The 17,141-nt window shown below is 42.1% G+C and overlaps 1 protein-coding gene across 4 annotated transcripts in view; it reads left to right on the top strand.

Moving 5' to 3' along the window:
- Positions 1-17,141, top strand: part of aco1 (aconitase 1, soluble) — a 76,467-nt gene that overhangs the window by 24,062 nt on the left and 35,264 nt on the right. For 3 of the 4 annotated variants that reach the window (XM_078529380.1, XM_078529373.1, XM_078529388.1), the window contains exons 2-4: positions 8,297-8,428; positions 10,154-10,322; positions 12,126-12,263. In XM_078529380.1, coding sequence (XP_078385506.1) covers positions 8,320-8,428; positions 10,154-10,322; positions 12,126-12,263 — 416 coding nt within the window. In that variant the 5' untranslated portion in view covers positions 8,297-8,319. Of the gene's footprint in view, positions 1-3,208; positions 4,100-8,296; positions 8,429-10,153; positions 10,323-12,125; positions 12,264-17,141 lie in introns of those variants that run through there. The other variant, XM_078529399.1, reaches the window with a different exon arrangement.

The following is a 17,141-nucleotide window of genomic DNA, read 5'->3' as shown; positions in this document are numbered from 1 at the left end:
TTGGCTGAAGCATCGCCATGGAGAAAGCAACAGGGAACCATAGGTTCCCTAAGTTCCTGGGTAACTCACAAAAGGCATAAGGCTTGAGTACCTTTTGCATAGAATGGGCCCAGCATTTGAATTCATGTTGCTTTTAGCAAGTGTGAGTGAGCCATGTTACAAGCTTGACTGATTAACTTAAATTGGTTGGTTGTTGGTTAGTGTAGCTGTTGCCTATAAATTTAGATAGTAAAATACCACTCGGAAGGATTGCTGGCCACCTCTGACCTCTAGCAAAGGGTATTTACTGCAGGTTTAGAAATTACTTAAAAGTTCAGAAGTACATCAATAAAGTGAATCTGCTTGGTCAAGGTTTCAACTGCAAGATATGTTTTGCATCATATAGTACTTAGCCCTGCTAGAACCGACAGAATAAATTTTACTAATTAAGTGGAAATAAGTTTGCACCTTGTCTTAGCGACATGTTGTTATGACAGTTTTCACAATTTGGTTTTAACATGCTGCAATATATATGTTTTAAAAAAAAGAAATATTTAGACAAGCACTTGAAACACCAAAGCATACAGGGCAGTGGGCCAAGTGCTGGAAAATGGGATTTGAATAAATAGGTGCTTGATGGCTGGCATGGACACGATGGGCCGAAGGGCCTGTTTCTGTGCTGTACACCTTTATGACTCTAAATCTGCCTCTGTCATTAATTTCTGATCCCCTTCAACACAATGAAGCAAACCTATTCTAGCTGTTGCTCGGAGTTTAGTACAATACCATGTTTGTTCAGCTTGAATTGGATCATTTGCCTGCATTGACACCTCTGCTGGGAAAAATGTAAACAGTTGATAAAGAAATCTTCTATGTCTGTATATATAAAAATAATACAGAAATGTGTTAGGAATCAGCAACACATCACTGGGTTGAGATGAAGATAAACGTTGTGTGTTCTTTGATGTGTTACCTCCTTGCAGCGTATGTAAGTCTGTGTTCTCACTGTCTTAAACTAACAAAATATCATCACTAAATTCTCACTGTGAAGCAGTATGTGATACCGATTCCATCAACTCCCGGTTTATCATTCCAGCAGATTTGGAGGAGTTATTGCTAAATGTTTTCTTTTTAAAATGCTAAGAGTCGCAAACTGCAAGTTTGTGTGTATATAACATTCAACATTGTGTATATATCACACAAAAAATGTTTAGAGTGTTTTGGATTGGGTGGTTGTGTTTATTTCTTTTATTCATTCATGGAATGTTCATATTGCTGGCAAGGCCGGAATTTATTGTCTTTGAGAAGCTTGATGGTTTGTCAACCACCTCAGTATGTGTGATGCTTATTATACTTTGCCATTGCAGTTTGGCACTACTGAGTGGCTTACTAGGCCATTTCAGAGAGCAGTTAATAGTCAACCACATTACCAGGTCTGGAGTCATAGGTCAGACTGGGTAAGACGGCAGATTTCCTTCCCTCAACAGCATGAGTGGACTAGATGGTTTTTATATGACAATCAAGTAGTTTCTGATATAATCCAGATTTATTTAACTATTTGAATTTAAATTCCCCAGCTGCTGATGTGGGATTTGAACTCATGATTCAGTAGTCATTTTTTATTTTCTCTCTTTTGAAACTTGCAGTGATGGTAAGAGTTTGAAGTCTGTTGGGCGCTACCAAATGTTTTCCCATGAAATAGTGGTACAGGATTCTGCTCATCATCTTAGGCAGTTCCTCGGGGCTGAGGATGACTTGCTTCCACACTAAAACTGAGTTCTCTGATGACTGAGGAGTCCAATACCTGACCTTCAGTCTTTGTCACAGTGGTAGGGGAAGGGGTGGGTGGGGTTCCTGGGTCACCACGCACACCTTTCACTGTCGACGCTTGGCTTCAGCTAGCCCTTGGCGATGAGACTCGAGGTGTTCAGCGTCTTCCCAGATACTTTCCCTCCAATTCAGGCGGTCTTGGACCAGGGATTCCCAGATGTTGGTGGGGGCGTTGCACATTTTCAAGGAGTCTTTGAGGGTGTCCTTGAAGCATTTCCTTTACCCTCCTGGGGCTCACTTGCCATGTCGAAGCTCCGAGTAGAGCGCGAGTTTCGGGAGTCTCGTGTCAGACATGCGGACCCACCCAGTGGAGCTGATCGAGCATGGTCAGTGCTTTGATGTTGGCCTGAGCGAGAACACTGATGTTGGTGTGCCTATCCTGTGAATGGATTTGCAAGATCTTGCAGAGGCAGTGCTGGTGCTCATTTTAAGGGGGTGGAAGATGCCTGTGCATGAGTTCTTTTAATGTGGGGTGGCCATTGCACACCAGCTGCCACATGGGTTGATGGAGTAAGGTCTTGGTCCAGTGGCAAGGAGGTCCAAAACAACTGGAGACCAGGCTCCGTTTTCTACTCATGGGCTGCTAGTGTGTGTGGGAACTCTTGAAAAAGTATCGATTGGTACATTCTCACCTCTGAGTTTGCAGTTTGCTCGAACCTCACTGTTAAGCCCATTGTGGAAGATCACATTTCGGTGTAATACCAAGGGAATGCTGCATTGCTGCAGGTGTCCTCCAGCTGAGTTGTTAAACTGATTTATAAAAGTTACTATGACACTCTTCACAAAGAAGAGAGTTTTTCCAATCATCTCAACCAGTATCGTTGTGGGTCAAAATCCTGAAACTTCCTTCCTAACAGCACTGTGGGAACACCTGCACATAGACTGTAGCAGTTGAAGAAAGTGACTCATTGCCGCCTTCTCAAGGGCACTTTGGGATGGACAGTAAAAGCTGGCCTTGCCAGTGATGCCTATGTCCCCTAAATATTTTTTTTTAAAAAAGCAACAAAACATGATTAATTTCAATTGCTATTTGTGGGATCTTATTAGGCACACATGGGTTGCTTAGTAAATAGTGATTGCAGGGAAAAAGTACGTCATTGGCTGAGAGTTGGCTTGGAACACATTTTTTGCAGGTGAAAAGGCACAGTATCTTTGTAAGTTGTTTCGTATGAGTAAGTCGACAAACGTAGAACACAATTTGTGAGACACGGTTGGAAGTGTGTGTTATGTCTGGCTCTAGAGACATCAGTGTAACCTTGCAGATCTCATGGGCATCAGTCTGAAATGTGTTGCAGTACTAAAGTTTGGGACTTTTGGTTTTGGTACAGTGCAGATTATTGAAAAATTTCAGTGATTTTTAATATTGTATTTTTCTTATCTTCCTGTTCTTTTCTTTCAGAAGGTATGGAAATTCGGGTGTAGCGCAGCTTAGCGGCTTATGAACGTTAGTCAAATTAAGCAATTGAACAAAGTTATGAAATATACCACCACACTGACAGGAGTGTCCTGGCCAATATTATCACATTGTTTGTGGGAGCTTGCTGTGCACAAATTGGCTGCTGCGTTTCCTGCACTACAACAGTGACTACACATCATTGGCTATAAAATGTTTTGAGAGGGCGTGAAAGGTGCTGTTGAAATCCAAGTCTGCTTTTGCTTCTTATTGTCTGTCTTATTAGTTCAGTGACTGGCACTACACAAATTTATACTTGGAAGAAAAGCTTAAACAGCTGCTCTCGGTGAAAGGGTGATTCTGAAGAGATAAATAACCTGAAGAGATAAATAACTTGAATATGGGATGTTGTTTATTGGAAGTAACAGGTTATCCTGTTCAGATATGTGGAGTACAAAGCCTACTCTTGTCTCATCAGCAACAGTGGTCAACTTTGGATCCAGAAGAATGCACTAAGATCAGAGTGGGTCACGTGTGATTACACAGAACTACCAGCTCCCATAACCACAAAAAGTGAGGGGGAAAAGAAATCAGGCCTTCTCCAATCTTCTCTTTCCATCTCTCCCCAAAAACTTGGGAAGTTTACTCTCAGCCTTTGAAACTTGCTGGGCCTTGGGTATACTGTTAGAGATTAATTTCCTGCTTAGGGCTAAATCCTCTGATCAGGGTGCAGCCTTGATCGGTCCTCCAGCCCCAGCAAGTTTGAAAAGCTGAGAGTAAACATTGAGGCTTAGCTGAAATCAAACACACAAAGATGAAAGGAGAAGGCAGGGGTCCTGTGAGCCAGATTAAAGCGGCCGGGATTTGACTCTGGGAGCTGCACACTCTGTTTATATGGTATCTTACTATGGTTGTTCTTAATGTAAACATTTTAATATATGGATGAGCAAAGTGAATAAATAATCAGCTGCATTCATGATTGCTTGTGCTGCCATTATATTTCAGGTGTTAGCTTGGGGTGAAGAAAATAATGAATTCCTGTACAGAGATCATTTTAGCCAATAATTAACTGAAAACTCTTCAGGATAGCAAACAATTGTTTAAATAATAACTTTTTAAAAAAAATTCTCAGTACAGTACACTGTTCACTGTTAACTTTCTGGTCTTTCTCTGATTTGGAGAAGTTTTAATTTTCTTTGAATTGTTGCTTTATCAATGTTGTGTAAAATGAGTTAAAATTTCAAATCTTATGGTCCGTCCAGACAATGTGTTTTAGATTGTATTTGAGGTTTGTGGGCAGGTGTAATAGGTTTGGTGCATTGTCAGTTCCTAAATGACAAAATTTGGATTCCAATATGAAAGAGAGAGGTAGATATTGCATTAAGGCTTCCCTTGAGTATGGAAGATTAAGGGGCGGTTATAATTGAGGTGTTTAAGTTAATTGAAGAAATTGATGAGTTATTACATTTAATTCTATAGGATTTACAGCACAGAAACAGGCCATTTGGCCCAGGTGGTCCACTCCAGTGTTTTATGCTCCACACAAGTCTCTTCCCATCCTTTTCATCTCACTGTATCAGCATATCCTTCTATTCCTTTCTCCCTCATGCACCTATCTAGTTTCCCTTTAAATGTACATGTATCTGTGCTTTTACCACAGCTACTTAAAGTTGTAGCAAGTTCCACGTTCTAAACACTCTCTGGATGAAGAGGTTTCTCCTGAATTCCCTGTTTGATTTATTGAGGGCTATCTTACATTGATGGCCCGTGGTTCTGGTTCCACTCGTGAGTGGAAATATCCTCCCTATGTCTATTGTATCAAACATCTTTATAATCTTAAAGACCTCTAACTGGCCACTGCTCAGTCTTCACCTTTCCAGAGAGAAGAGGTGCAGCCTGTTCAATCTTTCCTGATGAGTTTAATCTCATTTTAGGGATAATTCTAGTAAATCTATTTTGCACCATCTCCAATACCTCCACATTCATTCTATAATATACAGAAATGTTCACAGCACTCCAAGTGTGGTCTAATTAATGTTCTATACAAGTCACACTAGTGTAGTCTAAGCAAGGTTCTGGAGAAGTTTAATATAATTGTGGATGTTCCATTGCAGTTGGTTAATTGGGATGTCTTGGTGAAAATTGCATTGACATATTAACACAGGATTGCACACACCCCCAGATCAAGATCAAAAATCTATATGAGTAGCAAGTTTCACATTTTCACCACTTTCTGCATAATGAAACTTCTGAATTCCTTACTGGATTTATTAGTGACTAGGGCTCCCCTACAAGTTGAGACATCTCCTCTACATCTATTGATCTAGATTCTAAAGACTATATTGGGCTCATAACCTAGTGCAAGAATCACATTCAATACCTGGAAGTGTTTTGTGGTCCCAGTGACCAAGGTTGATAGAAACTATTTCTTCTTGTGAAAGTGCAGAACAAGGTGATATAACCTAAAAAATTAGGTCCTGGCTGATTGAGGGGGGTTTTTCAGGAAGCACTTCATCACACAAACGACAGAGGAAATGTGGATCTATCTCCCCATACAGCTGGTGGGACTGAGAGGCAGTTGAAAATGTCAAAACTGGATTAGCAGACTTAACCACTTAACAGTTCCAAAGAAGAGTCATGTTGAACTGGGAATGTTAACTGTGTTTCTCTCTCTACAGATGCTGCCAGATCTAGTGAATTTTTCTAGCATTTTCTGCTATTTTATTAACAGATTTTGTTAGGCAATGGTATTAAGGGTTATGAAACCAAGGTGGGTAGATGGAGTCAAAGATACAGATCAACCATGATCTAAATGAATGATGGAATAGGTTTGAGGGGTTGAATGACCTCAAGTTCTGTGTATCTGTGAAAGTACAGTTTATAATAACGTATGTTTAGTGCTTTATGCCATATCTTGATAAATGAAAAGAGGAATATCAATAGCCAAGTTGCCCAATGAGAATTGTTCGCTGATGAGACAGCATTTGCCTTTTTTCCCCCTATTCTGCCTACGTGCCCTTAATTTGGACCCATGATATGTTTACTGATGATACCAGCTTACTATTCATGACTCTTTTCTTTGTGTGACTTGCCACTTATCAGCCCAAGACTGGATGTTGTCCAGGTCTTGCTGCATGTGGGCGTGGGCTGCTTCATTATCTGAGGAATTGTGAATGGAACTCAATACTGGGCACCCTAGCAAGACTTGATGGCTTTATGTAGGATCACTTGGCAATATATGCCTTTTGTATCGATCATGGTTATGAATTAAAACCATTTTTGTTCAAATTTTAACTCCTTGATTTGGTCTTGACAAAGCAAGCTATACTGTTTACTAATTTTCATCCTATCCACTTCACCATCAAAAGCATTGTTATTAAAAATATTTGGTCTCCTTGAAATGTATAAAATTCTGACAGGGGTGAACAGACTGGATGCAGGGATGATGTTTCCTCTGGCTGGGGAGGGGGCTGGTCTAGAACAAGGGGTCATAATCTCAGGATATGGGGGTAGGCTATTTAGGACCGAGATGAGGAGAAACTTCTTCACTCAGCAGTGAACCTGTGGAATTCTCTATCACAGAAGGCTGTGGAGACCAAGTCACTGAATATATTTAAGAAGGAAATAGTTTTCTGGACTTTAAAGGCGTCAAGGGGTATGGGGAGAGAGCGGGAGTATGGCGTTGAGATAGAGGATCAGTCATGATCATATTGAATGGCAGAGCAAGCTCAAAGGGTTGAATGACCTACCTCTACTCCTATTTTCTATGTTTCTATGTATGGTGTAACAGCTGTTTGGAGAATCAGGGCAATAATTCTGTCACGAAAGTCAGTCAGCACAAACCATTATTTGAATCTCTAAGGCCATCAACTCAGTGGTCAGTTTGTAATGTGTGGAGTTTATGGAGAGGCTTTATTTTAGTTGGACCTGTTATGACTGTAAGGGATTTCTGGCAGACGCCAGCTACTGTGCTTCATCTTATGTTCTTGTCAGAGCAGTTGTCTCCTAGGAAATAGGATATCTCAATCTTGAAGTAGAATTATTATTGGAAGAAATTGAGAGCTTGGTATGTCTTATTACCACACTGTATACTTGACAGTATTTCTTCTACAGTACTGTTAAAACATAGATTTTGTATACTGAGCATTTTACACATTGTGTCTATATGATGCCCTGCAACAGGCCTGCAAATGCCTTTTCTCCCCAGGGAAAGTTTTTAATTCCATCTGTGAGGTGTCACAATGCAAGTAGTACATACGATACTGGGTTTGTTGTGGTACTACAGTAGTGCTGATCTTGTTAATCCATGGGCGGAATTTAATGTTGTCATGTGGGTCCCATCCACTAGTTTGAGAATCGATGGGGAAACCCACATCACTTCTGTGGGGGAGGCCTGATGGAATTCAGTGTCTGCCAGGCACTTAACCAGGCAGCGTCAGGCCTTCCCTGGGATTTAGGACCCCAGGATGGAAATCCTGTCCACCAAGAGCCGCTGGCCCGTCTTTGCTAGGAATCATCAGTAGATTCCTGGACTCGAGTGAGTGAGGGTGGAATAGTGGTTGGGGGGAAAGGGTGTCGGAGGCCAGGGCAGGGGTGGGGCTTACAATGGCTGCCCATCTTACTAATACTGGGTCCCTTGATCAGGCACGTGTCTTTGAAAGAAGGGCTCTACCCTCCCCCTACCACCCCCAAAGCAAAGGCAAACTCTATAGAGTTTGCCTGGCAGCCTTCGGGGGGCACAGGAAAGCTTTCCCACTCTCATTGAACCTCTGAGCCACCACCAAATTTTGGTGAGCTCAGGGATAATTGGTGTCAATTGGCTCAATAATGAAGAATCTCATTGCCAGTGGGCTGAGTTTCCCACATTGGTCAGCTCTTGTCTCCATCTTAATTGTGGGAGATTTTTCTGTTACCAGCAGGCTGACATGTGGCCTCTCCTGTGAATAAGTGGGCCTAGCCGCCATGTTTCCCACCACAACAGGGTGTATTGAATCCAGTCCCATGCCCTAATGCAGCGCATCTTAATATTGGGGCACTGAAGTAACTTGTTAACTTTATTTTAACGAGAAACAATTAAATGTTTGTATATTTTAGGTGATTCTTTTCGTCCGTTGGGCATGTTAACGATGATGAACAACCCTTACACTGACCTCTTGGAGCCCCTTGATCCTAAGCGGGAGGAAAAGAAGTTCTACAATCTGAGCAAATTGGGAGATGACAGATATGGTGAGGAAAGCTCGTTGACCTTTTCACGAAAGCATTTTGCAATTTATCTGTCGGGTGTATATATTTGTATATAAACTGACTGTTAGCTCTGTGGTCTTGTGCCAATCTTGCTGAATCCAACAATTTCAAATTGGATTGTCACTGGGTGTGCAAGAGTTGCACTTTAGGAACTAATGGTACAAGTCCCCTCTTAAGGCTGGAAAAAAGAAGCTGTGCTACACTTCCTTAAACATTAGTGTCTTGACATCTGAGGGATTATGAGACTTCTGCTGTGCAGGTTGCAGTCTATTCACTGTCACAGTTGCAGTGTTTATATGAGGATAGGAAAATGAACAAGCAGTGTTGTCCTTTCAAATGGAAACGTTCTTTGATATTGATAGTAGGATTCTTTTGCATTTCTTGGAAGATGAAGAAGAATAAATTACTAACTGCTGGGAGGGCAATATTGGTTTTATCTCAGAAAAACAGGCAGTGAAGGATGGAACTGGAGCCCAATCTCTACACATGTTGTAAGCTTTTATTTACAGAGACACACATTACAAACATGCATCTCCAAATCCAACGACCAGCTTCAGTCTCTTCCTATATACTCTTTCGAGTTATCAACAGTCACAGATTGCAACTCTTTGAGTACAATCACAGTTCTTGGTTTTCCGGGAGTGGGACATGAACCCACAACCCTCTGATTCAAAGGTGAGGGTGCTATGAACTGAGCCACAGCTGACACCTCACCTCTCTTCCTATATATAGGAGCACAAATGACTCCCTGGTTAATGCCCACCACCTGAATACAATTAAATCCTCAATTATGAGACAATTAACAATATTTTGTTATAATCAGATTTATTTTCGATCATACTTAGCTCCATGCAGATGTCAAGACTGAACTTGCCAGAAGCTGGCTTAGATCTTGATATTTGATTTTTATTTTTGCTACTGCCATACAAAAAAAGATGGCAGCGAAATCTAAAACTGGAAAACAAATAGTGATACAGAGTAAGAAAAATGTTTTTTAAAGAAACAGCATTCATAATTTAAAATATATAATTTCAGAATCTGTTATTCATGAGTTACATCAATGGCAAATACCTTATCACAGGAAAAGCTGTTGATTTTGGCTGCAAAGTGATTAGCCCACAGACCTGAGGAAATATAGTGAATCAGAAAAGTTTTTCTGCTCCTGCTGGTTGGTAGTGGTGGGCAAATGACAATCTAGTGGATGAAGATATCTTTTTGATGCAACTCTGGCCTCTTGTTTATCCCCTTCACTTCCTTCACCATTCCAATATACCTTCAGATGTCAAGGCTCTAAGCACTGGAATTCCCTCTCTAAATCTTTCTGTATCCACACCCAGTCTCTCCTCCTTTAAGACGCTGCGAAAACTTACTCTTTGAACATTCCTTTGGTCATGTCCTATTATCTGTTTATGTGGATCGGTGTTAAATTCTATTTACTGGGGCACAAGATGGACACAAGAACTAAACAAGCCTCCTTTTACCTCTGGAACCTTGGGATGTTTTATTAGGTTAAAGGTGCTGTATAAATGCAAGTTAGTTTTGCTCCACCCTTTTCCCATTCCACTATTTCTTGAACAATTCTGCTACTAATTGCCTAAACCATTATCTGTTTCTTTAAGCTTTTACTTCTGCTCATGCAATTTATAGCCGGTGATGGTTGTGTTAAGTTATTTTAAGATGACATTTCATCCCTCTTTCCCTCAATAGCACGTTTGCCATTCTCCATCCGAGTACTTCTAGAAGCAGCAATCAGAAACTGTGACTGTTTCCTTGTGAAGAAAGATGATGTTGAAAACATATTGAACTGGAAGGTGACGCAACACCAAAGTGTCGAAGTGCCTTTTAAACCTGCTCGTGTCATCTTGCAGGATTTCACGTAAGTGTAGCTTCGATGTGAAACAACCCACCGCTGAAAAGTACAGAATATTGTTTGTAAAAGGAAAAAGGGCTGAGCATAAAATTCAGCCAGAGTTTACAGTAATTTTAAATGAAAATGCTGGAAAAACTCAGCAGGTCAGGCAGCATCTGTGGAGAGAGAAATAGAGTTAACGTTTCCAGTCCAATATTGCACACGGAATAGTGTATAGCACAAGACTGGTTTTTGTTTTAAGCATAAACTTAAATAAAATTGAAATGAAAGATAAGAGACAGAGGCCAGGATTTTCCGTGCCTGCTGGTGTTGGGTGTGTTCGGTGGTGCGAGTGGACAATATGGCGCGATTGTCCACTCAGCCCGCCAACGGTGGGCCGTGCTTCCTGCCATCGGATGTCAGGAATCTCATTATAATACATCAGCATATAGTTATAAGGCCAGCCCACTGGACTCATTCTCTCTCCTTCCCCCCCACCAAAACTGCTGGATCATCCATGGGAAAACATACTAATGTGTTTCACAACAGCATATATAAGGTGTGCACCTGGCGGGCTGCGCTTCGCTCGAGACTTCAAGGTTTGTTTGCCTACCTTGCTTCAGGCAGCACTCGCAGTCATCAGCATCAGGCTTCACAGACAGCACCACATTACTTTTAGGGGGACTCGTGGGTATGTCTCTACCTACCAGATCAACCATATGTGGGTGGCTTTTCAGTGACAGCAGGGCTAGGGCTTGCTTGGGGAAGGGGGAGAAGTGGCTTCAGGCAAGGGAAGAGGCTGCAGGACGAGAGCTGTACTGGGGAAGGAGAGTATGTGTGGGGGCACACGTTGATCTGTGCAAGTGGCCTCAAGATGGTGAGCGCTGAGGAGGCAGCCTCCAGAGGAGATGAGGCCAGGTGGAGATGTGAGCGTGTGCGTGTGAGAATGGGTGGTGATGTCCTTTGAGCTGGCAGTGAGTGAGATGCCAGTGAATGTGTGATGGGCTTGAGTGTGTGAGTTTAGAGTGAGGAGATGGTTGCCTTACCCTGGCTGCATGGATGAGATCACTCATTCTCTATCTGCATTGGATGGCCAGCCATCTTCTATGCAACATTGGCACCGATCACCGCTGCTATTGCCTACCAAGCCAGAGTGGTAATGTAGCTGCCCCTCCTGTGGCCAGAGCGGGGGTAGAGAACATCACAGCGGGCCTCCACGGCATCCAAAAGGCGCTCGAGGGCTGCAGTCATCTGGCTTTTCAGGGCCATGTTTTCTTTGCTGCAGTCCTGGGCTGGAAGCACTGAGCGTGGCTGTACTTTAAATGTGGTGCCTGGCACGATGAAGCGGCGAGGTGACTGTGTGGCAGGCGAATCAGAACCTGCCTGCCATCGAAACGGCGTGTTTCCCAGGAATGCATAAGTAATGTGGCGGGTTTGAGATGATATGGCGGGAAAAGCCGCCATCGCTTTAAAACGTCGTTTTACCCGCCCACTACCGCACTTAGTACAAATCTGGGACGATTCCGCCTAGAGCTTTATTTTCTACATCTAGCACTTATAACAGGGTATTTCGTACTGTTCAGTGCCCCCTCAGTGCCTAGTCTCCTCTCAGATATACTCATTTAAGATTATATTTTGGGTAGGTATTTGCTGGGTGCATAAGGATGGGCCATGTTGACAGCTGGGGCTAAATCCAAGTGGGAGACCTGGTGAAATATGCAACCTGGAATGACTCTCTGCTGTAGAAGATTCTAAAGGTTCACAACTCTGAGTAACAGGCAAGTTCTGTGAAAATAATCTGACACCTGTGACTATTCGCTTTGTCTGCAGTGGTGTGCCTGCTGTGGTTGACTTTGCCGCTATGCGAGATGCTGTGAAAAAACTGGGGGGCGATCCGGAGAAGATCAATCCAATTTGTCCTGCAGACCTGGTTATAGATCATTCCATCCAAGTGGATTTCAACAGGTGGTAAGTTGCAATGATAAAATTCTAGTATCGCTTGTTGCAGAGTGTCCCCGGTTTATAAAAGATTTTGAATTACTTTATCAACTTTTTTTAAAAAAGCAGGACGGGTTTTGTAACTTAATGCTACCAAGTGGGTGAAAGTGATTTTAGTTGTCTAATTTTATCTGGTTTAGTTACCATTTTGATCAAAAGCACCAAACCTTGGCTGTTATTATGAGAATAATACATTTGGTTACATTATCTTAAAATATTTATTGTCATTTGTACAATAAATATGAAGTGAGTTTTGTAGAGCTCTTTCTGATAGAATGCATCAATCCTTTGAATAATGCACCTATGCAGGCAATGTTACAAAAGATGAATGGTCAGGTTGAATCAGTTACTAACTATAATCCAACTCTGGTAAATATGTCTTAACGTACAGTACAGTGGGAAATCCATCTTAAAAGTTTTACTAGGGACCTAGGACGTAGGAACATAGGACTTAGGAGCAGGAGTAGGGCATTTGTCCCTTTGAACCTACTCCACCGTTCAATAAGATCATGGCTGATCTGGTTGTGGTCTCAGCTCCACTTTGCTGGTCCCCCCCCCCCCCAATAACCTTCGACTCCCCTTTCTCTCAAAAATCTGTCCATCTCAGTCTTGAATAAATTTAAAGACCGAGCCTCCACTACTTTCTGGTGAAGAGAATTCTACAGACCAAAGACTCAGAGAGAAAAAAAAAATCTCCTTATCTCCATCTTAAAAGGGAGACATCTTATTCTTAAACTACGTCCCTAGTTTTAGTCTCCCCCACAATTGGAAACATCCTCCTGGTATCTATCTATCAAATCCCCTCAGGATCTTATATGTTTCAATAAGATCACCTCTCATTCTTCTAAATTCCAATGGACCCAACCTGTTCAGCCTTTCGTCATAGGATAAGCCCTTCATTCCAGGAATGAGTAGAGTAAACCTTCTCTGAACTGCTTCCAAAGCAGTTACATCTTTTTTCATTTATACATTATTCCTTACAGTATTGTGGACACTACAAAATTTTTTTAAAATGTAATCTTCATTTCCACTGCATGCTCATAGGTTGGCCTGGATCTAAAGCAGTGGAGAATGCCTTCACAAAATGGTGGGCCATCTTACTGAATGTGCTTTCAGGGAGTCTGCCCAAGTCGATCATTCTTAGCTTTGGAAACAGTGACCAGAAAGTGAAATGTTGAGGTGGAGTGGGTGGAATGAGAAGGACTGTAAAATATGCTTATTTTACACTGCATTTAATAGGATAGAAATCAAGGATAAGGCTGATGAATTCCAAATTGAGGGCAAATATATCAAATTTTAATATAAAATGAGAAATCGCCATGAAGAAATGGTTAAAATGCATGGCGGAATTATGACTACTGAAAATCCAAAATGATGGTTATAGGCTTTAAAAATTTGCAAAGAGGAGCTCCCGGAGTGTGGTTACGGACCGAGCTTAAGCCACACATGAGCCAGGCTGTGTGGTTATGCCATGACGAGTTTAAATTTAAACGTGGGCATTGGAAATGATATTGATAAGGAGTAAGTTAACACATTGTGACAACAGGAAGACCAGCTGTGCAAAGTGTGAGCAGGTTCAAGATTTTTAATTATCTTCAATAGTTACTTGAGGGCTCAACAGAGTAGATACTGAGTGGCTGTTTCCCCATGGCTGCAGAGTCTAGAATTGCAGGTCATAGTCTTAGGATAATGAGTTGGCCATTTAGAACTGAGATGAGAAATTCCTTCACTTAGGGTTGTTAATCTTTGGAATTTTCTATCCCAGAGAGATGTTCAGTCATTGAGTATATTCAAGGTTGAGATCGATAGATTCTTGGGCACCAAGAGAATTGAGGGATAATGGATAGAGCACGAAAATGGAGTTGATGTAAAAGATTAGCCATGATGTAAATGGTGGAACGGGCTTGTGCGAAATGGCCTATCCCTGCTCCTATTTCTTATGTACCGTAGTAATATTACTTGAACCAATATTTATTGAAGCCATGGTGGCTAGTCAGCAAACAGTTAAATCCAAATAGGCATAGTTCGAATTTCTTTTAAATAGTCCTTGTTACTGAGGTGATACACGGACACTGTTGCTGAGCACTGTTTCTGCTCCTTTCTTTCTCCTTGCATAACGAGTAATGGCACGGCAATCCTGTTAACAAGTTGTACTGTACGTGTCCTGAGTGCACAGAGCGGGATTCCGCTGTAGATGTAAAATGATAAAAAGGTCAGCAGAAAATGATTACTTAATTCCGGTTTGCGGTTAGGTTTTAAAATTTCAGATCTAGTGTTGTATTTCAAGTTACTTGGCAATAAATTTAAACTGTTGTATAACTGTTTTGTAACTCAATTGCATATAAACTCGATTGCATACCTGCATGAATTTGACTTTACGTTGAAATGAAAACTAGGCGTCCTTCCTAAGAATCAGTGGAGGAAACAACTGTTGAATACTTTTAGGGCAAGTAGTTTTGTATAGCATTACATCTTGCAACAATTATTACACTTATATTTACTGTGTGTAACATTACATGCTGACCGAGTGTCGCAGATTTGCATAAGAAGTTCCAGAAGCAGTGAAAATGCATGTTTCTGAGGAGCAGCAAATTACTTGCCATACATATAACCCATGGAAGAAATATCTTTTGATTCTTGCGGCACTTTTACTTAAATTGTGCGTGGATCTTAGAGGATTCTGTGCTGGCGTCCACCAGAGAGTTTGCACCCCTTTTCTAAAAGTAGTCCAGTGCATTACCTCTTTATTGTAGCTTAATTGAGTGCTCGCCCTCCTCTAACCCATGCTGTTTGTTTCCTATATTTTCAAAAAAGGCCATCTGTTTTGTGTTCACATAAATGTGGCTAGTTTCCTAAAACCATTAATCTATTTATAGTGGTTTTAGTTTGGATTTGCATGACTTGCTTTACTTTTTTAAATATAGACTTGATCTATGCACTTGCTTGTTTTTTTTCAGATAATAGGCTCACTTTGATGTATTGAAGTACAAATGGCTCCTTGGGGAAGTGGAAAAATAGGATATTGTGTATATTTAATTACAGAATGCTGCTGATAGGCTAAATTGAATACTGCTAATCTATATTTACAATCACATCAGAGAACTTGTTTAAATAAACCTATGCAGCCTTCTTTCTGAAATTAAAGTTTTTTTTTTACTCCAACATTTTAAATACGTTAGTGCTTGCACGTAGTTTCAGGCAGCCTGTGCACAATAAGCTCCTTGCTGGTTCGGGTACCTATTGAAGGACCAATTCTTGTGATGTGGAAATTATGCAGCCTCTTTTGAATCCTAGGTTTTGATGTGCTAAAATGAACTGTTAAATATTAATAAAAAAACTCAAAATGGGCTTGTGGACAAAGGCCTTTTTCTGCTTATATTGACATGCTATGTTCTAGGAAGGATCAAAGACTGTTATGTGTGACAGAAGAGGAATTATGTTTGAACAGAAACTGTCAAAGCTGGCACTAGGTTAGCTGAACCATCCTGACAGTACACGTGAAGTTTGGGTTCAATGCCATAAGTCCCAATCGATCAAGTCAAGATGAAAGTTCCCACGCGTGGTAGAGGTTTTACAGTGAGACCGAGGCAGATCAGCAAGAGTCCAGGAAATATCAGGCGAGGGGAAAGAACTTGATTTTTATTTTACTGCTTGGTATTGCTCATACTAAATTGTACCCATAAAAAACACACATCAACTCTGTTTAGAAATGGATCAGGCCTATGATTTAAGCAAAGTTGGTTCTGTTTGCTTAGGGCGGAATTTTCCGCCCCTGTTGGTGTCTGGTGTCATGGCGGGCGTGGGCGGACACTATGGCTGGAAGGCCAAAAATTGATTTCATGATGTCATGAAATCAGTTTGCGATCGTCCGCTCTGCCCCTCAATGGCGGGCCACCTTTCCTGCTGCTGCACATTGGGAATGTCATTTTTATACATCTGCATCTAATTATGAGCCCTGCTGCTGGAATCATTCCCCCCCACCACCCCACACACACACTGAATCATCCGGGCAATCACACCAACGTGTGTCGCAACAGTACGTAAGTGATGTGCACCTGGCGAGCTGCACCTCGCTTGGGTCTTCGAGGTTTGTTTGCCTACCTTGCTTTGGGCAGCACTCGCTGTCATTAGAGCCAGGCTTTGCAGGCTGCACCACATCACTTTTAGAGGGCTCATGGGCAGACCCCTATCTACTAGACCAGCTGTAAGGCGGGGTAACTTTTCAACGGCTGCAGGGCTAGGGCTTGCTTGGTGAAGGGGGAGGTGGCCTGCGACAAGGGAAGAGGCTGCAGGGCGAGGGCTGTACTGGGGAAGGGGGGTATCCCAGGGTATGTGTTGATCTGTGCAAGCGGCCTCAAGATGGTGAGGGCTGAGGAGGCTATCTCCGGAGAAGATGAGGTCAGATGGAGATGTGAGGGCGTGTGTGGGAGAGTGAGTGGTGGTGCCTCTTGAGCTGGCATTGACTGAAATACCAGTGAATGTGTGGTGATCTTGAGCGTGTGAGTTTCGAGTGATGAGATGGTTGCTTTACCCTGGCAGCACGGATGTAATCATTCATTTGTTTTCTGCACTGGATCGCCAACCTCTTGTGTGCAGTGTTGGCACTGACCACCACTGCCACTGCCTCCCAAGCTCAAGTGGTGAGATTGATGTGTCTCCTGCGGCCAGAGCAAGGATAGAGGACATTTCGGCAGGCCTCCACGACGTCCAGAATGCATCCCAGGGATGTGTCACTGAATCGGCAGGATGCACTCTTCTTGGCTTTTGGGGCCATGTCTTCATTGGTGCCATCCTGGGCTGCAAGTATTAAGAAATCTGCGTGGCGCTGCAGTTTAAATATGGCGCCAT

This window comes from Cetorhinus maximus, chromosome 2, assembly GCF_964194155.1.
Source record: "Cetorhinus maximus chromosome 2, sCetMax3.hap1.1, whole genome shotgun sequence".
NCBI classification, from domain to species: Eukaryota; Metazoa; Chordata; class Chondrichthyes; order Lamniformes; family Cetorhinidae; genus Cetorhinus; species Cetorhinus maximus.
Note: the sequence above shows the minus strand (reverse complement) of the source record. Positions and strands in the feature narration are given on the sequence as shown.